The following is a 26,345-nucleotide window of genomic DNA, read 5'->3' on the forward strand; positions in this document are numbered from 1 at the left end:
GCAAAACTGGTAATGTTCTCCCAGAATCATGAACCTCAAATATTTCTGGTGATTGTGCCATGTCCCGATATGCAGATATACTTCCATCGGGTCAAAGAGGCGAGATACCCCCCTCTGTGTACCGATGCAATGATGGACTGCAGACTCTCCATGTGGAAACGAGGGATTCTCAGAGTCTTGTTTACCTTCTTTAAATCTAGAATGGGACAGAAGGCACCTTCCTCTTTCGGTACCACGACCCCGCCTTTGTTCTTCCGGAGGCACAGGCACAATGGCTCCCAACTCTCGGAGGCAGAGGGCGGAGTCCCGAACCGCCACCCTCTTCTGCTCATAAGAGCACGGGGAAACCAGAAAACAATCTTTTAGAGGCTGAGCAAATTTTAAAGCGTAGCCTTTTTCTATGACACTTAAGACCTACTGGTCCGACGAGATCTTGACCCACTCCTCGTAGAAAAGAGCCAACCAGCCCCCTTATCATTGGCATTGAGGAGTGAGCCAGCCTCACTTCATTGGGGGGATTTAACTCTGCATGCCCCTGGGAAGAGCCATCTTACCCAGTCCAGCGTCCACAAAAGGAATGGTTCCACGACTGCTGCCTGCCGGCGCCTTGACGTGAAGAGGACCCTGAAGATCTGGAGGACCTGAATCATCGATTTCTGCGAAAGTGAGAGCGAGAGGGAAAAGCATTTCTAGCCTTCGGTTTGACCTCTGATAGCGTATGTACCTTATTCGCCCAGAGGAACTTAATCATTTCTTCTAAGTCCTTCCTGAAGAGCAACTTCTCTTTAAAGGGCAGCAAACCAAGCTGTGCCTTGGAAGAAATATCTGCTGCCCAATTCCTCAACCAGAGGAGTCTCCGAGCTGACACTGCCGCCAACATGGACCTCAAAGAAGTACGGAGAAGGTCATAGAGATCATCCGCACTATAGGCCACTACAGCTTCTAGCCGCTTGGCCTGTCCATCTGTAGTTGCTGAAGCCAGCGCAGACCTGCTCTCAACATAAAACTGCTACAAATAGCAGCCTGGGCTCCCAGTGTCGACATCTCAAAAATCTTTTTGAGGTGACCTTCCAGCTTCTGATCCTGAAGATCCTTGAGCGCCACAACGCCAGTGACCGGAATGGTCATTTTCTTAGTGATCACCGAAACTGAAGCATCCACCTTAGGAATCCTCAGGAGATCCAGCGCTTCCTCCGAAAGCGGATACAACTTGTCCATGGCTTGAGTGACCTTCAGCCCTTGTCCGGAGTATCCCACTCCTGGAAAATCAAGACAGTCACAGACTGATGGAATGGAAAAGCCCTAGTGGGACCCCGAAGCCCCACTATAACCAGGTCCACTGCTCCCAACTCCGAGCTCTTAGGGGGAGCATCAATACCCAGCTCCTCCAAGACTGCAGGTATTAGCGGGCTTAGTTCCTCCCTGCGGAATAGCCGGACCATCTTGTCAAGAATCTGGGCCCTGAGGTTCAGCCCAGGGTCTGCCCCTGCAAATCACCCTATCGTGAATGGCTGAGTGATCTAAGATGCCAGACTCAAGTGTTCCTTCTTCCTTGTGCTGGGTATTCTGGTCTCCTGATAAAGGTGTGGGTTCAAATCCCCCTTCTGACATGCTCATCCTTTTAAAGCATAAGCATTGGCAAACTAAATCTAAGACGTTGATCAGACAGGCTAAGAGAGAATTTGAAAAGAAGTTGGCTGTAGAGGCAAAAACTCACAGTAAAAACTTTAAAAACTATATCCGAAGCAGAAAGCCTGCGAGGGAGTCAATTGGACCGTTAGATGACTGAGGGGTTAAGGGGCACTTAGAGAAGATAAGGCCATCGTGGAAAGATTAAATGATTTCTTTGCTTCGGTGTTTACTGAAGAGGATGTTGGGGAGATACCTGTTCCGGAGAAGGTTTTAATGGGTAATGATTCAGATGGACTGAACCAAATCACAGTAAACCTAGAGGATATGGTAGGCCTGATTGACAAACTGCAGATTAGTAAATCACCTGTACCGGATGGTATACACCCAGGGTTCTGAAGGAACTAAAAAATGAAATTTCAGATCTATTGGTTAAAATTTGTAACCTATCATTAAAATCATCTATTGCACCTGAAGACTGGAGGGTGGCTAATATAACCCCAATATTTAAAAAGGGCTCCAGGGGCGATCCGGGAAACTACAGACCAGTTAGCCTGACTTCAGTGCCAGGAAAAATAGTGGAAAGTGTTCTAAAGATCAAAATCACAGAACATATAGCTTTACCCAAGACAAGTATTGCCTCACAAATTTGCTTCATTTTTTTGAAGGAGTTAATAAACATGTAGATAAAGGTGAACCGGTAGATGTAGTGTATTTGGATTTTCAGAAGGCATTTGACAAAGTTCCTCATGAGAGGCTTTTAGGAAAAGTAAAGTCATGGGATAGGTGGCGATGTCCTTTCGTAGATTACAAACTGGTTAAAAGACAGAAAACAGAGAGTAGGATTAAATGGACAATTTTCTCAGTGAAGGAGGGTGGGCAGTGGAGTGCCTCAGGCATTTAATCTTTCCATGATGGCCTTATCTTCTCTAAGTGCCCCTTTAACCCCTCGATCATCTAACGGTCCAATTGACTCCCTCGCAGGCTTTCTGCTTCCCGGAATGGCCTGTAGCCCCGAAATGTCCGCCCGGTCCATGGCCTTGCAAACTGTTGTGACCGGGATGGTGGACCCTAGGGTCGGCCATGCGGAGAGTTGAGCTACGCAGAGATGGATTGGCCGAGAGGCGGCACGGAGCCGGGAGACCGAGCAGGAGCTTTGCCCTGGAAGTTCGAGGTCCCCTCAGGAAGAGCCCGTGAGGACCCGGACCGCTGGACTTAGGAGAGGTCTCCCGGGACGGCGGGTCAGCAGTGTGAAGGTGGTCCACGTTCAGGGCAGGCAGCAGACAAGAAGCACCAACAGACGAACCGGGGTCAGGAGCCAGGAAGACAGTCCGAGGGCAGGGCAAGGCTGCAACTGGAGTGGAGAGCTGGAGCAGGAATGAAGGTTGGGTCAGGAACAAGCTGGACCTGGCAGGATCAAAGTAGAAGCAGGAACGGAACAGCAACTAGCTACTCATACAGGAGTGAACCTCGTAAGGCGATTCTCTGGAGCAGGGATCAGATTTAAATACCCTGCCGGCATCTGACATCACTCCAGGGGCCGGCCAAGGTTTCCCGCCCCTGCAGCTTTAAGAGCTGCCTCTTTGCGCGCGCGTACTTCGTGGGCATGGCCAGGCTGGAGAAAGGGGAAAGGCCTGTACAGGCCTGGAACGGTGTTGGGGAGGCCGGCTGAACCTTGGAGGTAAGAGCCTGGTCGAGGAAGTCGCGACCAGGATCACAACAGCTTATGCTTTAAAAGGTTGAACATGTACTGGGACCTGTGCTTTTCAACATATTTATAAATGATCTGGAAAGGAATACGACGAGTGAGGTAATCAAATTTCCAAATGATACAAAATTATTCAGAGTAGTTAAATCACAAGCAGATTGTGATAAATTGCAGGAGGACCTTGTGAGACTGGAAAATTGGGCATCCAAATGGCAGATGAAATGTAATGTGGATAAGTGCAAGGTGATGCATATGGGGAAAAATAACCATTGCTATAGTTACACGATGTTAGGTTCCACATTAGTAGCTACCATCCAGGAAAGTGATCTAGGCGTCATAGTGGATAATACATTGAGACCGTCGGCTCAAAGTGCTTCGGCAGTCAAAAAAGCAAACAGAATGTAATGAATTATTAGGAAGGGAATGGTGAATAAAATGAAAAATGTCACAATGCCTCTGTATTGCTCCATGGTGAGACCGTACCTTGAATACTGTGTACAATTCTGGTCGCCCCATCTCAAAAAAGATATAGTTGTGATGGAGAAGGTACAGAGAAGGGCAACCAAAATGATAAAGAGGATGGAACAGCTCCCCTATGAGGAATGACTAAAGAGGTTAGGACTGTTCAGCTTGGAGAAAAGACGGCTGAGGGGGGATGTGATAGAGGTGTTTAAAATCATGAGAGGTCTAGAACGGGTAAATGTGAATCCATTATTTACTAGAGATGTGCTTTGTTTAAAGATATTGGTTTGGGCTTTGGATCGGGCGCTCCGTGGAAAATTTAGTTTTCGCACGGTTCATTTTTTTTTCCCGCAATTATCGACGAAGTGCGTTAGTGCACACTAATTGGCCTTACTGTGCACTAATTGGCCTTACTGTGCACAAACACCGAACGAGATAGTGCACACTAGCTAGTTAATGCGCATTAAGGCCCATTAGGGCGCATTAATAGGTTAGTTAGTGCGCCCTAATAGAACGTACGGCGCACTAAGTATGTAGTAGTGCGCTGTAATTAATGTTAGTGCGCACTAAAAAATGCAACTTAAAAATTAAAAAGTATCAATTCAGGAGTTTGTTAGCTAGAAAATCAGTGCGCACTAATTGGTATTACTGTGCATTAACATATATGTAGTGCGCAGTAACTCCATTAGTGCGTACTAACATGAAATATGAATTTTGCCGAAATTTTGGTAAAAATCACTTCGTGCACTTGCGAAAGTCATTGTTTAGCCCTGATAGTGAGTAAGAAGGATTGGATCTATTCTTTGCCAGGGACTTGTGACCTGGATTGGCCACTGTTGGAAACTGGATACTGGGCTTGATGGACTCTTGGTCTGACTCAGTACGGGAAATATTATGTTCTTACGTTCTTATGAGCTGCAGAGTGAAGACTCTTCTGGGTGAGTTTGAACTGTATGCAGGAATGGATATGGACTTGAGAAGAGGGGTTATATAGGTGTAGCAACTTTGGCAAAAAATAAGCTGTGCAGCTGAATTTTGGATAGATTCTAATGGACAGTGATGGTTCACTGGGAGAACTGTGAGAAGTAGGTTGCAGTAATGTAAGTGGGAGGGGATAAGAGAATAGGTAAGGGTTCTGGTAGTGTGTTCAAAAAGGGCGAAAGAAACAACAATTTTGGCAATGTTTTTGATATCTGGAGATAAAGAGAGAGGAGACAAAGATGATACCTAAGATCTCGTGTGATCTGTTCATGCATGACTGCAGTATGCTGCTGAATTTTCTCTTCCATCTCATGCATACCAGACTGCACCTTCAGAATCTCCATGTTTTTCTCGGACACCTGCAACTCCACTGCTTTCTGCTGCTCCGACCTCTGCTTTAGCTTTATCAAGACACAGAAAACGAATTATATGTGCACATATTGAGTAACCATTGTGGGGAGCAGGGGATAAAATGGGGGTAAAATGTGGGGGTACTTTCTCTGTGTTTCAAGCCCCCCAGTCTCTTTGTCCATATCTTGATTCATTTTTCATTCTCTCTTCTCTTCCCTGTATCACTCTTTTAATTATAGAAACATAGAAACATAGAAATGACGGCAGAAGAAGACCAAACGGCCCATCCAGTCTGCCCAGCAAGCTTCACATTTTTTTTCTCATACTTATCTGTTTCTCTTAGCTCTTTGGTTCTATTTCCCTTCCACCCCCACCATTAATGTAGAGAGCAGTGATGGAGCTGCAACCAAGTGAAATATCAAGCTTGATTAGTTATGGGTAGTAGGGGAAGTAACCGCCGCAATAAGCAAGCTACACCCATGCTTATTTGTTTTACCCAGACTGTGTTATTCAGCCCTTATTGGTTGTTTTTCTTCTCCCCTGCCGTTGAAGCAGGGAGCTATGCTGGATATGCGTGAAGTATCAGTTTTTTTTCTCCCCTGCCGTTGAAGCAGAGAGCTATTCTGGATATGCGTGAAGTATCAGTTTTTCTTCTCCCCTGTCTTTCCCCATCTCCCCCTCCAACTTTCTCTCCTTCCCTTCATCTTCCTCCATCCCCTCCACCTTCCTATCTTCACCACCTCTATACCGTTGCCCCTTCAGGTTTCTTTCCTTTCAGATTCTTTTTTTCCACCATCTTCCTTCAGTTTATTTTTCTCTCCTATTCTTCAGGTTTTTTTGGCATCTCCTGGGTACTCGTAACCAGGACTGGCCACTGGCTGAAAAAGGTCCTAGGCTCGACGGACCTTAATCTGATCCAGCTTGGCGTGCCTTATGCTTTTTTTCTTCTCCCCGCCTTACTTTTTGTGTGATTTCTTCTTTCCACCAGGGCCTCATAATGACAGGCCGATGAAATAAGTATGCCCAGCCTAGAGCACAGGTTTACTCACAGTTAGGTGTGCATTTTGGGTACACAAGAATAGCGTCCAAATGCACTAAGGAGATTAATGCATCCAAAACGTGTGCCCTAACAAAGGTGTACCTGATAGTGCCCAATGCATGTAAATTCCATGTAGATGAAGACATTAGCTATTACCGCTCAATGCAGGAAAGTGCACCCAACGCATAATTTTTAATGCAGGGAATTTAACTCCAGCTTCAGAGATGGAGTAAAAATAACTCGCAGTCAAGGGTTCATGAGAAACATAAAAATATATGGTCCTCTGTGTTGCAATAAATGTGTCCTCCTCATTAGCATAGGAAAATTAGTTCTTACCTGCTAATTTTCGCTCCTGTAGTACCACAGATCAGTGCAGACTCCTGGGTTTATGCATCCCTGCCAGCAAATGGAGACAGAGAAAGTTCAACTGACACTGCTTCATAATACCTGGTGCCACCTGCAGTTCCTCAGTATTGATCTATACCCAAGCAAAAAGAACGCTTGTAAAAATACTTGTAAACAACTTGAAATGCCAAACCATCTAACCAAACTTAGAAAAATCTGAAAAAAATCTTAGAAAATTAGAGTTGAGCGGACGACTCTCCACCTCCATAGATTGGGCGAGTTCTGGACTGATCCGTTGTACTACAGGAACGAAAATTAGCAGGTAAGAACCAATTTTCTTTTCCTTGAACTTACTCGGATCAGTCCAGATGCCTGGGATGTACCAAAGCTCCCTACTGAGGGTGGAACCTGGAGCGTTCCGCTTGCAAGACACTTTCTCCAAATGACCGAGACTCTGGATTGCCTACATCCGGCCGGTAGTGCCTTGAAAAAGTAAGAACATAAGAACATAAGAAATTGCCATGCTGGGTCAGACCAAGGGTCCATCAAGCCCAGCATCCTGTTTCCAACAGAGGTCAAACCAGGCCACAAGAACCTGGCAATTACCCAAACACTAAGAAGATCAGCAACTTCCAAGTCGCCGCTCTACAAATTTCCTGTGGGGAAACCAACTAAGCCTCCGCCCACAAAGTCACCTGAGACCAAGTAGAGTGAGCCCTCAAACCTTCAGGAACTTGACGGCCCTTGAGAATGTATGTCAACCCATTGGCTCCTTAAGCCACCTCGCAATGGTAGCCTTGGAAGCCTGGGTACCCTTCTTTGAACCACTTCTAAAACGAAAAGATGATCAGAGCTCCTAAAATCATTCGTGACCTAGAGATACCTTAGCAAAGACCTACGGATATCCAACAGCCTAAGCTCTCGTGCATGAGGTATAGAAGCATCCAATTCCAGAAAGGCCAGAAGCTCCAAGTCTGATTAACATGAAAAGCAGATACCACCTTTGGAAGAAATGAGGGAACCGTCCGCAAAGACACACCCGATTCCGAGATCTGAAGGAATGGGTCATGGCAAGATAAAGCCTGCAAGTCCGAAATCCTGCTTGCAGAACCAATGGCTACTAAGAAGACGATCTTTAGAGTCAAATCCTTAAGAGTTGCTCTATGGAGAGATTCAAAAGGTGCCTCACAGAACCCTCTGAGTACGAGATTAAGATTCCAGGATGGACAAACTCTTTGCACTGGAGGGCACAAATTCTTAACTCCCTGAATAAACCGAAGCACATTGGGATGAGAAGACAACTTGTAGCCTTCAACTTTCCCACATAAGCAAGCCAGAGCCGTTACTTGCACTCTAAGTGAGTTAAAAGCCAGGCCTTTGATCAAACCTTCTTGAAGGAAAGACAAAATGTGAGACAAAATGTGAGACTCCTTTAGTCAAACAACATGCCTCAAAAACCTTCCAGACCCGAAGATATGACAACGAAGTAGATGTTTGTCTAGCTTGCAGAAGAGTAGTTATGACAGCCTCTGGGTAACCTCTCCATCTCAAACATCGCCTCTCAAAAGCCAAACTGCTAGACAAAAGTGATCTGCCTGGTCTGAAAATATGGGGCCTTGCCAAAGAAGATAAGGAAGGTGTTAGTTTTGGCTCCTTTGGAAAGGAGGAGTTAGCAAACTGTTGTGGGATTTGCTAGCAGGTTAGCAATCTGATGGGATTTGCTATGCGGATGGGAGGAGCTAGCAGATGCAAATGGCAGTCTGATAGAATCCCCTCCCCAAAGGGGAGGAGTAGCAATCTGTTGTGTACTGCCTCCTATGGGTCTGCTAAGGAATGGCAATATGTTATGATGTAGACTGCAGAGTTGGCAATCTGTACCAGCGGAGTATTGGAGATGGTGCTCAGCTGGACAGAGAGTAGATAGGTGAATCCTTGGGCCGATGGCAGATGACAGCGCCCCCAAGAGGGAGTCCTGAGAGGGACCACCGGCTAGGCTGGAGTATGGAGACAGACACAGGTAGATCTTTTATTAGAAAGGTAGTATAACCACCAGAGGTGGCAGTAGTGAGCTGGTATGCCCGGCAGGGCTGAAGTCCCTTAGATACTGGAACTGTGATTCCAAGGTTGCTGAGCTGCAAAGAGACTGTAGATAGTGACTAGACAGGGTATGCATATATACATAGCCAGTACTAGGTGATAACTCACATAAGATCTTGAAATGGCTCAGTAGATGGAAAGGGTTAGGCCCTCGAGGAGCGAGTACCGGTTCCTATCAGTAGTCTGAATTAATAACTCACAATGTACTTCTCTTGTGATCGCTTCCAGGCAATAGAGAGTCTTCAGAGGGTTCAGGAACATAGGCCCTTGAGGAGCGAGTACCGGTTCCTATCTGTAGTCTGAAATAAGAACTCACAAATGTCTGTACCTGCGATAGCTTCTGGGCAAGGAGAATCTTCAGAGTGTTCAGGAACATAGGCCCTCGAGGAGCGAGTACCGGTTCCTATCTGTAGTCTGAAATAAGAACTCACAATGTCCGTCTCTTGCGATCGCTTCTAGGCAATGGCGAGTCTTCAGAGAGTTTAGGAACATGGGCCCTCAAGGAGCAAGTACCGGTTCCTTTCTGTAATCTGAAATAGAGAAAGAGAATGAGACCCCGAGGAGCGGGTACCCCTGGTAGGTCCGCAGAGGCAATGCTGCAAGAGCGAAGCGGGTCCGATGGAAATCCCGCAAGCAATCCTTTGGGTGCAAAGTAGTCTTGGACAGCTGAAGCTAGTCCAATTGGAGTCCTTGCTAACTCGATCTGTTAGCAAAAGTAAAGACCTTTTATGTTGGAAGCGGATGACGTCAATACAGGGGGGCGCCCTTGCTGGTACATACGTCGGAGCACGCGTGCATACCCTACGTCATCATGAACATTGCGGATCCGCAGCATCACGTTGAGCTGGCCCGGGGACATCGGGGAGAAGCGGCATGGAGACGCCGTGGCATCAAGCCACGGAGGGAGTCGCCACACAGGTAGAGAGGGTGGAGCGAGGGCGAAAGCAGGCACGAACGCAACAGAAGGTGACTGAGGAGTAATGGTCTGTCCACTGCTAAGTTGACCAGATCCGCGAACCAGGGCCGAAGTCGCCACTACAGGCTACCAACACCACATCCCCCGGGTGCTTCTCTATCTGACACAAAATCTTGCCTACTAGAGGCCAAGGAGGGACTATGTAAAGTAGAATCCCCCAAGTCCAAGGTATCATCAAAGCGTCGACTCCCTCAGCTCTGTATTCCCTTCTTCGACTGAAAAAGCAAGATGCTTTCGCATTGAGACGAGTTGCCATTAGTTCCACATGGATACAGCCCCACCTCTCTCTGATGAACTGCATTGCCGATTCTGCCAATTCCCACTCCTCTGGATCCAGCATTTTGTGACTTAGAAAATCCACCTGGACGTTTTCGACCCCCACGATATGAGATGCCGCTATCTGAGCCAAGTGCTGTTCCATCCAAAGAATCTTTTGTGCCCATCGGTCGCAGTCGGCTGCGACCTTTGCTGCTCACCTCAATTTGCCCAGTAGCTCCGGTTCTGGCTAAGATGGCTGCCTCTGCCTGCCGACCTCCCTGGCGTTCCTGGGACAGCGTAGGCGATCCCGGTTGCCATCTTGAATCTGGTATGACCTGGGGCACAAGCGAACGCGGCTGCCTCCTTCTTGTGCACGTCATGGCGGGAACCTCGAGGGCGTCCCCGCCGCATGACATCACTGCCTACGTGTATTTAAGCTTACCTGACTTTCCTACCTACGAGTTAGCAAGGATTCCATCTTGCTAAATTCCTTCCTCTGAGACACTTTGCCTTGCTGTTCCTGCATTCCAGACTGAGTGACTCAGGTACCCGCTCCTCAGGGCCTTGCTGCACTCAGGGCTATCTGCTCCTCAGACAGCCTTATCTGCCTGTCTCACCTTCTCCAGCTAAGTGAGTTCTCTCGCTGCTTCCACGGATGACCCTGCACTGTTCCTGCTTCGGCTCTCCACTGCTGCTACAACAAATTCTCTATTACAACATCATGGAGTGAGTACAAGACCTGCTCTACATTACTGCTTCCATCTTGCTGTGTGGATCCTTGGGTTACCCAGCTCTGCGGACCACTACCAGATCCACGCTGTCTTGTGCCAGTTGCCAACATCTGTCTCCGGCCTACCCCATGCTGCGGACCACTACCGGAGCTACCTTGCACAACGCCTACTAAGAAGCAAGTATTCCCCGGGTTACCCCGTTCTGTGGACCACTACCGGAGAATCCATCCCAGGTCTTCCTACTCCAGGACTGAGGTTGCAAACCCGCTCCTCGGGTTTCTCTTTGCTGTATAATAAATATTCTCTGACTCCTGTGTTCATCACTGCTGAGACCCCGCCTGTCATGGAGAGTCCCCACAGGGCTCCTCCCTGTGGGTGGAGTCAGCTCTCTCCATGACCCAAGGGCCCAAGTTCAAACATAACAGAATCAACTATTGAGCTTCCTGTGCTACCGCTTGACTCTTGGTGCCTCCCTGTTGATTGATGTATGCTATGGTCGTCGCATTGTCCGACACAACTCTCATCTAGCAGCCTTGAACCAAAGGCAGAAAGGCAAGTAACGCTAACTTCACTGCTCTGGTCTCTAAACGATTGATAGACTACGAGGCTTCTTCCGAAGACCAAATGCCCTGGGCTGACTGTTGTTGGCATACTGCCCCCCATCCAGAGAGACTGGCATCGGTAGTAAGAATTACCCAATCTGGGACCTCCAGATATACACAATGCGCTAGATTGGACGTCTGCAGCCACCAAGACAGACTGTCCTGTGCCAGAGCATCGAGAGACACAGGCTGATGAAAGGCTTCCGATAACAGATTCCACTTCGCCAACAGAGCCCTCTGAAGCGGCCTCATATGCACAAAGGCCCACGGTACCAACTCCAGCGTGGAAGCCATCGACTCCAGAACCTGCAAAAGATCCCAGGCTTGGGGTACTCTCAATGCTAATAAGCGCTGAACTTGCTTCTGTAAAAGAAAATTGGTTCTTACCTGCTAATTTTCATTCCTGTAGTACCAACAGATCAGTCCAGATTCCTGGGTTTATTCATCCCTGCCAGCAGATAGAGACAGAGAAAAGCCTCGCTGACACTGCTTGAAAAGCCCTGGTGCCACCTGCAGTACCTCAGTATTGATCTGTACCCAAGCTGAAAAACACTATGTGCAACAAACTGACTAAAAACGTGTTAAACAAATTTAAAAAATTTGTAAATTTACAACAAAGAACAGATGTTTGCTGAAAGATTATAGTTGAGTGGAAGACTCTTCCCTCCAACCCGGGTGGGTTCTGGAATGATCCTTGGTTCTACAGGAACGAAAATTAGCAGGAAGAACCAATTTTCTTTTCCCTGTATGTGCCCGGATCAGTCCAGACTCCTGGGATGTACCAAAGCTTCCTAGAGAGGGTGGGACCTGGAGAGTCCCGCTCGCAAGACACCTTCCCCAAAAGACCTGGAATCAGAAAATCCCAAATCCAATCAGTAATGCCTTGCAAAAATATGCAGCGACTTCCAAGTCGTTGCTCTGCCAATCTCCTGCGGAGACACCAACTGAGCCTCCGCCCAAGAAACGGCCTGAGCCCGCGTCGAGTGGGCCCGCAAACCCTCAGGAACTTGACAGCCCTTGAGAATGTACGTCGACCCAATAGCCTCCTTAAGTCCCGACCGATTGAGGTGCGCTGGGACTGCTCCACACTCGTGGCAAGCCGAGCCGCGAACCATGCTGTCAAAGGGAGAAAATTTAAGAAATAAAAAAATCGCTAACAAAACTCGCGGGGGGGGGGGAGCCGCCTCGGAGCCTTACCCTTCAGCTGACTTCCTGTTCCTATGAAGAAAAGTTTTTTGTTAGTTTTTTTTTTAACTTTAAAGAAGTGAAAGCTAAAAAAACAGTGACAGGGAGATTGCCTCCTAAGCTGAAAGGAGCTGTCCAGCACAAATCAGCTTTTTGAATAAAGAGGCAATCCCTTGAAAGGAAAAAGAAGAAGGGCTGGAAGCTGCACAGCTGGCTTCATGAGGGGAGAGATCTGGACCACCAGATGTACACCCCACGGCACCAATTTGGACCTTAACTGGTCCACCTCAACCGAACAAGGAATGGTTCCACAAGGAACCAGTTCCCTGGGAGAAGGCTCACCAAAAAGGAGAAAAACCTAAAAGCAAGGGTAAAGAAAAAAGACTGCAGGTTTATGCACTAGCCATCTGCTGGAGACAGAGAAATACTGAGCTACTGCAGGTGGCACCAGGGCTTTTCAAGCAGTGTCAGCGAGGCTTTTCTCTGTCTCCATCTGCTGGCAGGGATGCATAAACCCAGGAGTCAGGACTGATCCGGGTACATATAGGGAATATCCGGACTCTTGAATTTACTGCTTCCAGTGGAGAAAAAAAAATATATATTAATTTGATAAAAAAGAAAGGAAAATTGGTTCTTACCTGCTAATTTTTGTTCCTGTAATGCCACAGATCAGTCTAGACCAGTGGGTTGTGCATCCCTACCAGCAGATGGAGTCAGAGAGCAAAACTTGGGCACTGCTACATATACAAGAGTGCCTCCTGCAGTCCCTCAGTATTGGCCTGTACCCAAGCCCACGACAACTAACTAAGTAACTAAACTAATGAGCGAAGGGTTTGGAACCCAAACACAACAGCCAACCAACTCGCCCATAACTGAACAATAAAACAAGAATACCACCTCAGACTCTGCTCCTTCAAGAGCATCTGCAATAGAAAAACTCATTTCAGCCAATAATTCAAGCTTAAGGCAGCCTTTTGGAATCTGAAAAGGGGATGGGCCTCTGGACTGATCTGTGGTATTATAGGAACGAAAATTAGCAGGTAAGAACCAATTTTCCTTTCCTGAACATACCCAGATCAGTCCAGACCAGTGGGATGTACCCAAGCCACCCTACTCTGGGCGGGAACCTGAAAGACCCGTGCGCAGAACACTCTCACTGAAGGACGATTCATCATGCGCCTTAACGTCCAAATGATAATTCTTGGTAAAAGTGTGAAGGGAGGACCAAACTGCCATCCTGCAGATTTCCTGCGGCGACAGAAGCTGACACTCAACCCAGGAGATAGCCTGGGCCCTAATGGAATGAGCTCTCAGACCCAAGGGAGCCTGATGTCCTCAGGCAACGTAGGCCGAGCAAATAGCTTCCTTAATTCAGCGCAAAATTGTAGTCTTAGAGGCCTTGTCACCCTTCTTAGGTCCACTGAATTAAACAAACAGATGAACTGAACGCTGGAAGTCATTGGTAACCTCCAAATAGTGAAAGAGAGCACGATGCACATCCAAAAGATGAAGATCTCTCTTTAGGGGAAACCCAGGACCACTGCGGAAACCCTGGCAGATCCACCGACTGACTGACATGGAAGACAGGGCACTACCTTGGGGACAAAGGAAGGAACTGTGAATAGTGAGACTCTATCCTCGTAGATTCTAAGGAAAGGATCCAGACATGACAAAGCCTGCGACTATGAAATCCAGCGAGCAGAACAAATGGCGACCAGGAAGACGTTCTTCAAGGTCAAATCTTTTACAGTCACTCTGTGTAAAGGTTCAAAAGGAGCTCCATAAAGCACACGAAGCACCAGGCTTAAACTCCAGACACAACTGGTGAATGAGAGGGTGTAAATGTTTAACCCCCTTGAGAAAACGGGTAATATCTGGATGAGCCGCCAGCGAACGACCGTGAAACTTGCCACACAAGGCACCTAAGGCCGCTACCTGGACCTGAAGGAAATTGAATGCCAAACCCTTAGTCAACCCCTGTTGAAGGAAATCCATCACCTGGGGAACATTCGTTGATAAAGGATCCAAGGAACGCTGCAGGCACCACACCTCAAAAGGCTTCCAGACTCTAACATAGGCCATAGAAATAGCCAGTTGTCGCGCCTGAAGAAGAGTGGAAATGACCTGTTCTGAATATCCCCTCAGTTGCAATCGTCGCCTCTCAAAAGCCAAGCTGCGCGAGAGAAGTGATCCTCCCAATCTGCCAGCTGTAGGGGACCTTCCAGAGCGATTCAAAGCAGGTCCGCGAACCATGGGCGACGCAGCCACTCTGGAGCCACCAGCACCACGCTGCCTGGATGTCGCTCTATGCGATGCAGAAGCCGATCAATCAGAGGCCAGGGGGGAAAGGCATAGAGAAGAATTCCCTTGGGCCAAGGGCACACTAGGGCTTCTAATCCTACCGAGCCCAACTCTTGTCGGCGGCTGAAGAAGCGCTTTGTCTTCGCATTGGCCAGAATAGCCATCAAATCCAACTGAGGCATGCTCCACCTGGTGCAAATGAGGTCCCAAGCTTTGGGAAACAGCTCCCACTCCTCTGGATCAAGTTGTTGCCTGCTGAGGAAATCTACTTGAACATTGTCCACCCCCACGACATGCGATGCGGTGATTCCTTTGAGGTGGTGCTCTGCCCAGGCGAACAAAAGCCTTGCTTCCAGCGCTGCTGCAAGACACCTTGTCCCGCCTTGTCGGTTGATGTAAGCCATCGTCGTTGCGTTGTCTGAGAACACTCGAACCATTCTGTTTTCGACTAGGGGCAGGAATGCTCACAGGGCAAGTCGGACTGCCCTCGTCTCGAGGCGGTTGATGGACCAGGATCTTTCCTTTGGGGACCAGAGGCCTTGAGCAGACTTGTTTAAGCAAACTGCTCCCCAGCCTGACCGGCTGGCGTCTGTGGAGATTACCACCCAGTTTGGCGGTCCAGATCCACCCCCTGCTCCAGGTTGCTGCGTGAAAGCCACCACAACAGACTGACTCGACTCTGGGAGCAGCGGCAACGGTAGATAGAACTGTTCCGACACCGGGCTCCACCTCTACAAAAGCGCATGCTGCAACGGCCGCAAGTGAGCAAATGCCCTCGGGACCAAATCCAAGGTGGAGGCCATGGATCCCAGGACTTGTAAGTGATGCCAGACTATAGGAGCCTCCCTCTGAAGGAGGGTCCTGACCTGATTCTGCAACTTCATCACACGGTCTGATGCCAGAAAAACCTTGCCTCGAGAGGTATCGAAAAGCACTCCCAAGTAAACCAGCGACTGAGTAGGCTCCAAGTGGCTTTTATGCACATTTATGATCCAGCCAAGCGACTGTAAGGTGAACATCACCCTCTGTACCGATCTCTCGCAGTCCTCCCTTGACTTCGCTCGAATCAACCAGTCATCCAAATACAGGTGAACTAGGACACCCTCCTTGCGAAGGAACGCTGCCACGACCACCATGACCTTGGTGAAAGTGTGTGGAGCTGTCGCCAGGCCGAAAGGAAGGGCTCAAAACTGGAAATGTTGACCCAGGATCTTGAACCGCAGATAACTTTGGTGATCCTGCCGGATTGGGATGTGAAGATATGCCTCGGTGAGATCTAGTGACGTGAGTAACTCCCCTTTGCGCACAGCGGCCACCACCATCCTCAAGGTTTCCATGCGAAAACGGGGGATCCGAAGACACCGGTTCACCTTCTGCAGATCTAGAATGGGACGAAATGTGCCCTCCTTCTTGGGAACCACAAAATACACCAAGTACCGGCCCTGGCCCTGTTCTGCCAAGGGAACTGGGACAATGGCCCTTAGATCGAGAAGCCGTTGCAAGGTCCCCTGCACTGCCTCCAGCTTGCCACACGACGCCATGTGGGACTCCACAAATGCCTCTCGAACCGGGAGCGAAAACTCAAGAGCGTAACTGTTCCTGACCACTTCCAAGACCCAGTGGTCCAAGGTAATCCTTTCCCACTCCACGTAAAAGCTCGACATTCTGCCTCCTACAGCTTTGACGGCAGAATGGGTACCCATGGCCTCATTGGGAGGGCTTTCCACTCCCCCCTCCGAGGCTCACGGGCTCTCTGCCTGGACGGTGTCCGCCGCGAAAAGACTGCTGACGTCCCGGAGTCTGCTTGGGCACAGACGGAGCCGAGTATCTGCCCACCCGGAATCTGCTTGAATCCTGAAAGCGAGCTCAAGGGGGAAACACTTTCCTTGAAGATCTTTTATCCTCTAGTAACCTGTTGCCTTTGGACTCTCCCAGTAGCTTGACTAATTGGTCCAGAGCTTCTCCGAAAAGGAGCTTGCCTTTAAAGGGAAGGTTACAAAGCTGGGACTTGGAAGACAAATCTGCTGACCAATTCCGCAACCAGAGGAGGTGCCATGCCGCCACCATGGACACCATGTTATGTGCGGAGGTACGCACCAAATCATACTAGGAGTCCGCCACATATTCAATGCCCTGCTTCCAGATGCGTGGCCTGTGCTGGGCCAGTACCGCTGGGGCCTGTACTGGGAACGGCCTCCTGAACCCAACAGAGGCAAGCCCTCTGCATAAGACCGGCGCAAACCGCCGCCTGAAGACCCAGAGCGGCGACCTCAAAGACCTGTTTCAACTGGATCTCCAGCTTGCGGTCCTGCAAGTCCTTCAAGGCAGCAGCCCCGGCCATGGGAATTGTGGTTTTCTTAGTCACGGCAGAGACAGCTGCGTCTACCTTCAGGACCTTAAGGAGATCCAAGATGTCCTACGAAAGAGGACAGATCTTCGCCATAGCTCTGCCCACCTTTAAATCCACATCCGGGGCGTCCCACTCCCAGGTTACCAACTTGCGGATCTTCTTGGGTAAAGGGAAGGATGTTGTCGGCCCCCAAATCCCATCCAGGATCGGGTTAACTCCTTCGCTGTCAGACTCTTGAAAGACCTTAAGCCCCAGAACCTCCAATACCTGGGGAATAAGGGGGCACAGCTCATAACGCTTCAACAGATGCACTATGTTGGGATCATCCCTGTCCAAAGGAGGACATTCGTCTGCATCCGGGCTGTCTTGTGGCACATTACCCAGATCAACACCTGGTACCAGGTCCGGCTGAACCCTACGGGGTTAGCGGCCTAGCGTCAACTGCTGGCCTACGCTGGTCCCCATGGTGCCGCTGAGGTTCCGCAGGACCCACTAACACCCGCTTGGACGGAAGCTCCGACAGGGCTCCCTGGCGAGCTGGTCTTTTAAAAGCCGCCTGCTTCCTAGCTAGGAATGCCTAATACAGAAGGAGGATAAACTCAGGGGAAAACTCCCCCGGGATCTCCTCTCCCCCGAAGGATGGTCAGGCATCAGCACATCATCACCAAAGGAGCAATCCTGCTCCACAGGGGCTAAAACGGGGGGGGGGGGGAGGGGGGGCACCAGCATGGCCAACCAAAGATCTGATTTTCCTGGCCTAAGGCCCAAGAAGGAAGAAGGAACCGTCCTGGCCCAAACTGCAGCCCGGGCAAAGGGAGGCCTCATCCAACGCCTGCCCCTGCGTGCCACACGCGCGGCAGGCCAACATTTTGGAGTGGGGCGTCATAAGCGGTACCGCGCAGCCACGTGGTCCGGGCAAGGAAAATCAGGTGCGTCAGGCCTAAAGCGCAGCTCCCAGAAGCAGAGAGGTGCAGAAAAAAAACACCGAGGAGAAAACAGACCGCACGGTGCTGCTGCTGACCCGCGCCAGCAATTCCTTCTCCTTTCCCCACCGTCAAAGTACCCGGAGCCCCGGGTGCCGACGAAACTGTGCGGGAAGACCAGCTGCTCAAATCCCATCGGCCTGCCGCCAAGCGGACAAGGCTTGTCCCCAGCACAGACTCCTTACCTCTGTCCGAAGAAAAACATTCGTTTTTTGTTTTTTTTGTAACATTACGGAGTCAGCCTTAGAGAAGCAGGGATCCGAAGGAGCAGCTTCGGTGTGTGAGGGAGCCAGGAGCCCCTGGCTATCAAGCACACCGGCCTGTTGCGGACAAAGCCTCAGTCAGGGGTGTCCAAACCCCCGGTCGCCTGGATTCCGCTGAGGGATGGCCCACGACAGTGCCTAACACCTCAGGGAGCTAGCCTATCAACTATCTAAATTCTTTCTTTTTTTTATTTTTAAACTAACTAACAGACTGCAGGAGTGCACCTCTACCATCTGCTGGAGTCAGAGAAATACTGAGGGACTGCAGGTGGCACTCTCGTATATGTAGCAGTGCCCAACGTTTTGCTGTCTGACTCCATCTGCTGGTAGGGATGCACAACTCACTGGTCTGGACTGATCTGGGTATGTTCAGGAAGTGTTCTTTTCTTATGACCATACAATTTGGATGACTGTAGCAATGGGTGCCTGTTATAATAAACTTTAACATTAAATTCAACAAAGTCTACGAACCTCCGCAAAATAACCAAAATGAAGTGCAATCAAAACGGACGCTCGTATTGAGCGCCCATTGCAATGGGCTCCTGATGCAATAAACTCTTTTGAGCATCAGAAACGCACAATTCTCCCTTAGCACTCCCTTTTTTTTTTTAACACTTCCCTAATTTCTCTCTCATTTAAATCCTGCATCGATGCACAGGGGATGAGGCTGCACATGCATTAGAAAAACGAGCACTCACGCGTCTAATTGCATCGGCCCGTGACAGCGATAGCAGGAAGCAACACTGAGTGCATGTGGCCCGGCCTCTACAGCTGCTTCTCTTCCTCTCTCACATGCTTCCTTTCCAAGCAGGAAGAGCAAGGGAACAGAACAGCCATAGGAACCGTGCAATAGGCTCAGGATGTCCCTGCACCTTTGGCTTGCTTGTGGAGGAGCAGGTTCTCTTTTTCGGCAGTAGGGAGGGCTCAGTCTGGCTACAGTCACTCCATTACCTCCAGTCTGGGGCAAGAAAAATGCTGGTGTGATGGTCCGCATTTACCATCCCTTTGTGAGCTCTGGAGATTTGCTCTCTTTTTCTTGCTTATACTTTGTTTTTTTGTAGCATGGAGAATTATGAGGTGGAAAGAGAGGAAGGTTTGAGTATTTATTTTTTCTTTTACCACAGAAAGGTAAAAAAAAATTTTTTCAGATCACACTGTAAATATTTTAAAGCATACCCACCACTGTTTCAAAATTTTTCTAAGGTCAATTTTACAAATGCTTCTAAAACGCCAGTCTATTTCAGTTTTTGACCCTCTGCTCCAATGAGCTCATTATCTTATTATCTTATGCACTGACAAAACCACTAACAAATTCAGTGATCAACGAGGCTTCAAATTCTGCAAAATTCCTGAGCCATGTAAATGGTTGAATGCCTGCAGTATGCAGCCAGTGACACATATTCTCATGCTGCATAAAAAAGATTTAAGTTGGCTCAGGGATTATCAGTTCTGTCCCAGAGAGATTTACTTGAACTTCCAAATTCTGCAGATCTTAGCAGGGCCAGCACCAAGTGTTTGGCACCCTGGGTGGTTACAAAATATGCCATTCCCCTCCACTCCCAACCTGGCTGGCCCAGACCTCCATTCACCCTTCCTCCACCACTCGCTTCTGTTCTTTGCTGCACTCCTTCCTTAACTTCACGCAAATCGTTTTCAAAGCAGCATCTCTGCTGTTGGGCATTCAAGAGCCGGCTGCTATTAGCAGTGGCAGTCTGGTCCTGAACACAAGCACTGTGATCACAGTCCCTGTGATGGTCCTTCCTCTTCCTCCTGTTCAGGATGCCTGAACAAATAAGAAGCAAACATCAGAGGAGGAAGGAAGGGGCCACTGTGGAGACTGAACCAAGTGCCGAACCACAGTCTTCACGCTCAGAGTCAAATTGCTATCACCATTGGTACTGCCGCTGATAGCATCCAGCTTCTGGGGTGCTCTGAGGCAGACACTCTGCTTTCTAAAAGAATTCTGCATGGATAAGCAGCCAAGAAAGGAGTTTGTATGTCTGCTATGATGGGCACTAGTGCTCAGGGCAGGGACAGATTTAAGATTATGCTGTCTATAGTCAGAGGATCAGGGTGGAGGATTATGTCCCCGAAATTCAGACAGCAGTAGATGGAGTCCCGGTTTTTGGATGCCTTCTGAACTTTGCGCTCATTGTACATTCCTATGTTGCCTGTGCCTAAATCTGGTCCTGGTCCAGGGGCCAATGGCAAAGACAGTGGGGGCAGCAAAGCTATACTGGGGTATACCCAGGTGATCTGTAGCATCAGATAACACTGGCCTTGATTCTTGGGCCGATGGCCAACAAAAGCATAAGGCTAGCTTCCCTCTCCTCAGCTGTTCATCCTCTTCCTTCCTTCATCAGGTGGTACTTCACCTCTCATTTTGGTACTTCGTTTTCTCCCTTTTTAATTAATGTTTAATTTGCAAGAACATAAGATGTGCCATGCTAGGCAAGACCAAAGGTCCATTGAGCCCAGCATCCTGTCTCCGATAGTGGCCAATCCAGGTAACCTGGAATTACCTTGCAGATCCTAATGGGAAGACCTCTTCTCTGCCACCCACTCCCAGATGCAAGAGGTGGTGACACCCCCCCCCCCCCCCCACGCCTGCCTGACTAATAATAGATCCGCTATCCAGAAACTTGCTCAAGCCTTTTTTGAATCCAGCTATAAAAATAGCCTTGACTATGTTCTCGGGCACCAAATTCCACAAATTGATTGTGCGCTGACTGAAAAAAACCCACTTTCTCTAATTTGTTTTAAATCCGTTACCTACCGGTTTCACGGAGCGTCCCCAAGTTGTAGTACTATCTGAGAGGACAAATAACTGTTCCCTATCATCCTGTTCCACCTCACTCCTGATTTAACAGACCTCTACGATATCCCCTGCATCGCTCTAGCAATCTTTATAAACAGGGAGGGGATGGCCATACCTTGGATTGGAGGATCATGATTTGTTGCTCCTTGTTGCTTTCGTTTGTTAGCTCCCTCTCTAGTTCCTGTCTTACGAGAAGTATCTCAGTTTCCTTTTGAGAGATCTGTCTGCTAGTCTCTTCTCTCATCCTTTTTAGCTGTATGATCTCCTCTACCAAAGAACGCTTTTCCTTAGAGTGAACATCTAACAACAACAGCAACAAAAAATATCCATCAATTGGTATGAATAACAAAAGCAGTACCTCTGGCTCTTTACTGGGGATCAGATTTGTTTTAACTTGTATTTATTTGATTTTATGGTCAAAGAGCGGTAGACATCTTACAGCAGAAATTGCAAGACTTCAAGAGGCATCAATTCAGTATAAATCTTTTGCATTATACGCATAACCATGATCAACCATGTAAACTCTGTGTTTGCAGCAGAACTGAAAGGGGATCTGTTATTAAAAAATGAACTTCAGCCTTTCCCATTAGATAACAGAAAAATATAAAATAATCCCTATGTATTTATTACAGTTTTATTGCATCTTAATTCTTCCCTTACTATACAGCCAAGCGTTCTACAATGTTCAAGCCTACATTTAATTGTATATCTTTAAGTGCCTGTTCTTATGGACTCAATAGTGCAATATCGTTTTCTCAGACATCCTCAAACTATTTTTCATTTGATATATGCCAAGAAAAGGAGGTTGCCCAACACCTATCATAAAATGAGGGTGAATAGGTATATTTGCAGTTTCTAATTATTACCCGCCTTCCTGCTAGTAGTTAGGTTTTGATCTCTCCAAATATGGGAGATAACAAAACTCACTTTGAAAAGTAGCATTCCCCTGCAGGAGGGTAAGTTTGTAAAGCTGATGGCTGGGAGACATGCTCAGCGACAGAAGCAGAGGCAAGCAGAGTGAGTTGGCCATGGCCAATGATCCTTATTTGCCAACATCTGCTAAGTTACTGCGAGACTGATACCGGATCTTCACAGCTGTAGCCTCATTCTGGGTATTCCCCATTGCTCCGGACTGTTCTACTACATCTCCAATTCTGTGGACATTACTTTTCATTCCTTCATAATAAAGTCTCTACCTCTAGCTGTGTCCCTCGCCACTGAAACTGCGTCTGCTGATGGTGAGGCTCACAGGGCTCCTTCCTGTGGGCGAAGACACCTCTCATCTCAGCCCAGGGTTCACATTCTTACATAAACATAACACTGTGGTAGTGTTTCTTTAACAATGTCATGAACACCGGGTGCCTACGCACAGGGATGCCACACACCATCACCAGTGGGCTCCCTGAAATAACTAACAGTGATGATAAAGACAGAAAGAAAGAAAAAAAGGTGAAAGAATCCATCTGGAACTGAGAGGGGAGGGGCGGTGTGTGATCCTCGATTGAGAGACCCGCCCCCCCCCCTGATGTCACTGAGGACTGTGACGGACATTAAACGGCGCCAGAACACCGGGTGCCTGCGCACAGGGATGCCACACACCATCACCAGCGGGCTCCCTGAAATAACTAACAGTGATGATAAAGACAGAAAGAAAGAAAAAAAGGTGAAAGAATCCATCTGGAACTGAGAGGGGAGGGGCGGTTTGTGATCCTTGATTGGGAGACCCGCCCCCCCTCTGATGTCACTGAGGACTGTGACGGACGTTAAACGGCGCCATAACACCAGGCGTCGTGCGCTGAAGGTGCACTCCCCTTCATGCATCACATAGTGTTAGCCATTCCCCATGTTCTTTTATATCCCTTGTTAACAATCCCCATATTTAAATGTTTAATGTATTTGTCAAAGGTAACGCATAAGTTCCTGCAAATTTTGTTTAAATGTAAACCGATGTGATATGTAAAATTGAACACCGGTATATAAAAGTAAATAAATAAATAAATAAAAATGAAATGGCTTGCAAGCTGGAAATGTTAAAAACTCTTTCCTGACACTCTTTATTTTTTTTGTTTTTTTTAATTCCTTGCCAATGGACTATGAAAGAGGATGTTATGGTCCAGATCCCCTGATTTTTTTCCATGAGAGGAAAATAAAATAAATATACCTTTTTCCACTCATGGGAAATAGCTGTTTTCTAAGCCCATTTAAAAAAATGTTGACTCTTTCAAAATATCCCTGAATAGTGATCAAATATCCCATTTCACAACATCAAATATTCACTAAAACACAGAATTCTGTCATTATTCTCCAAATGGAGACACAAACTTTCCAGTGTGAATCGACCTTAGTATGATTTAGCATGAAAGGACCTAGTTTTTGCAGTATACAAAACCCTCTAATAAGTACGGTAATATTATAGAATTTAAAATACAAGACCCAGAGATTACAGATCTTTTTCCCTTAAAATTACTTCAGCTTGCTATGAGTAGTGTTCATTTGCTAATAGATCAGAACACAAAATTCCCACACCTTGACATTCTCACGATGGCCCATTAGAATTATGGTGAATACTAATTACCCTCCGCCATGTCAATTTGGCTCTTCAGTCGCTCCAACTCAGTCTGCCACAAATGTAGACTGGCCTCTTTTCGTTTCAACTCTAAACGGAGCCCATCTGCGTAGAACTGCATCTCCTGAAGGAAAACAGAAGATTCATTTTCTAGAGAAAGGTTTTATGGAAACCAACAGTGGGTAAAGAAACAAGATCATTCCATAAATGCTTTTAGCCAAACCGTCATGTTCTATGGTTTGTTCATGTCTCTACAATAATAACTCAATAAATGTAAAGTAACAGAGAGTTTCAGACATGTGCTCTGGTCCAAAAATGCCTGGGCGGAATCCCCTCTATCTATACATGTAACATCTGTGATTCACCTTGGATCTTCATTGACTCATAAGTTGTCTGTTACTGTTGATGCTATTGCCCCTCTTCATTCAAGGGCATTGCATATTCGTTCCAAAGGTGCTCCTTGGTTTTCTGCAGCATTGCTTGAAGAGAGAATTGTGATTTACCAAAAGGTGATGGTGAAAGTTGAAGACCAGTACGTCTAAAGATCAGTTTAATGTTTTGAGAGGTATTTACAAGAACATTTTTGAAGCTGCATGTAAAGCTTATTATGTTGTGCAGCTTCAGGGATCCTCAAATCGGCCACTAGAATTGTTCGCCCTAGTTACCAAGCTAACCTGCTTGCTCAAAGGCCCGTAGAGACAGATGTCTGAAATTGTGACAAATTTGCTGACTATTGTGAAAAGAAAGTGAAAGACCTAAAAGGGCCAAGTAACGTAAGTCAAGTTGTTGAAGCAGTAGAGAAGGAACAATGTGTGTTGTGGGATAAGTTTACTTCCGTATATAGCTCCAGTGAAACTGGGCAGAAGTTATCTCTTCTTAAAAACTCACATTGTTTACTTGATCCTTGTCCCTCATGGGTCATCTGGCAGTTAAAGCAGGAGTTTGGGGCATATTTGACCATTTTAACAAATCTTTTGTTTTCTGAAGGTATTATTCCTGAACAATTGAACTGGCCAGTAGTTTGGCTCATTTTTTAAAAAAAGGGGGAAACTGTGTTTTCAGATCCAACCTCTTATCAGCCAATCTCCAGTTTGCCTGTTCTGAGCAAACTAAGGGCCTCATTTACTAAGGCATTTCTCTCATTCTGTGTCTATGGGAAAAATGCTTAGTAGATGACCCCCTAATTGAGAAGGCCATTTTAAATCAGCTCCATCATTTCTGGAAGAACATTGGATCTTGAAGTCCCATCAGGCAGGCCTCTATAAAAATCATAGTACTGAAATAGCATAAGTCTCTGTCCATGATTCTCTTCTTCGCCATCTGGGTAAGGGATAGTCATGTATTATGCTTTCTTGGATATTTCAGTTGCCTTTGACATGGTCAGTCATACATTATTACTAAACAGGCTTTCTGCAGTAGGGATTGGCAGGTCAGTTTTGAATTGGTTTCGGGACTTTTTAACTCAGCGTGAGCAGATTATGATAGATCCCATGATAGTGTGAGATACTGTATCGCACACAGAGCTAGCAGACCTTCATTTCCATTAATTCCATCCAAACTCCTTCCATTTGACTATTAATTTTGAATTTGCATATGTAATTTGTGCTGCGGTATTTATCTCGTGTGTTAGCGCTCTAATGTGTGCAATAAGGCCCTAATGCATGCGATAAAGCCCTAACACAATTTGATAAATGTCCCTGCAAGGTTTTTGCTTTGTGTGACTGTTTGTGTAATATATTTGTGGTGTGTGCCACAGTCTTCTCAACCAAGGCTCAATATTTACCAAGGAGAACAGCTTTTTGTTACACAGGTATTGAACAATATGAAAAAAAAAATGAAAAATAGTTGGTACATAACCTGTGTACTCAGGGAACACATGAACACTATTTTGTTATTTTGTTTTGTGATGTTTCATACCTGAGACACCAGAAAAAACAAATGAAACATTGTCAGTTCATGTTTTAGCACCCTCAAGAGCCTTTTAGCATGTGTAATTCAAAATATAACATTTAGCACACACTAAAAATGAAATAAACAGAAAACGAAACAGTTTTTTCTAGGCACATCCCCTCATGCGTGATCTTAATCCCCATCCTGGATCTCCTGGTTTACTGGAGCATGAGCAGCAATCTGCTTATTAAAATTCCAGAAAACTCCAGAGAAGGGATAAATAATCAGGGAAAATGCCATTTCTCCTAATTTTCTGGGATAGTAATAAGCAGATCTACACTTGTCCTACAACCAGCTTCACCCAGCTATTATCATATGGTGTTGAGGACGGGTGTTAAGGTTTTTAAGTCTATCGTTAGCGACATCACTACAGAGACATTTTATTATTCAATCAGACTGAAAATTTGAAGTTGGAAAGATTACCCGTAGCTTCTGAAACAGCTGATCAGCTTCAGAGGTAATCCTGGGCTGCAGATCTGTGGCCTTTTTAGTCTGGTTTCGAGTGATAGTCGCAGTTAAGGGCAAAGACGTTAGACAAGCAATGAAATGCTTTGTTCAGACCATATGGTTTAACAAGGCAAAAGCAACAAAGAGAGAAATTGTACTTTCAATTAAGAAAAAAATATTTTTACTTTTATTGCCCCTTGCACATTCTGCCATGTTATGACACATCTGTTCTAATAAATAGTTTTGTCCTCCATGGGTCATCTTTTTTCACTATATGAACTTACAGTGAAGTCAAAATGCTGA

At 47.0% G+C, this 26,345-nt stretch overlaps 1 protein-coding gene across 1 annotated transcript in view; it reads right to left on the reverse strand.

The window, feature by feature from the left end:
* Nucleotides 1–26,091, reverse strand: part of LOC115088270 (myosin-9-like) — a 50,447-nt gene extending 24,356 nt beyond the window's left edge. Inside the window, exons 1-4 of the mRNA XM_029596388.1 lie at nt 26,019–26,091; nt 23,655–23,769; nt 21,195–21,379; nt 5,027–5,181 (exon numbers count right to left, since the gene is read on the reverse strand). Coding sequence (XP_029452248.1) covers nt 5,027–5,181; nt 21,195–21,379; nt 23,655–23,766 — 452 coding nt within the window. The 5' untranslated portion in view covers nt 23,767–23,769; nt 26,019–26,091. The remainder of the gene's footprint in view (nt 1–5,026; nt 5,182–21,194; nt 21,380–23,654; nt 23,770–26,018) is intronic.
* Between the last annotated feature and the right edge of the window lie 254 nt (nt 26,092–26,345).

Source organism: Rhinatrema bivittatum, chromosome 3, assembly GCF_901001135.1.
Source record: "Rhinatrema bivittatum chromosome 3, aRhiBiv1.1, whole genome shotgun sequence".
Lineage (NCBI taxonomy): Eukaryota > Metazoa > Chordata > Amphibia > Gymnophiona > Rhinatrematidae > Rhinatrema > Rhinatrema bivittatum.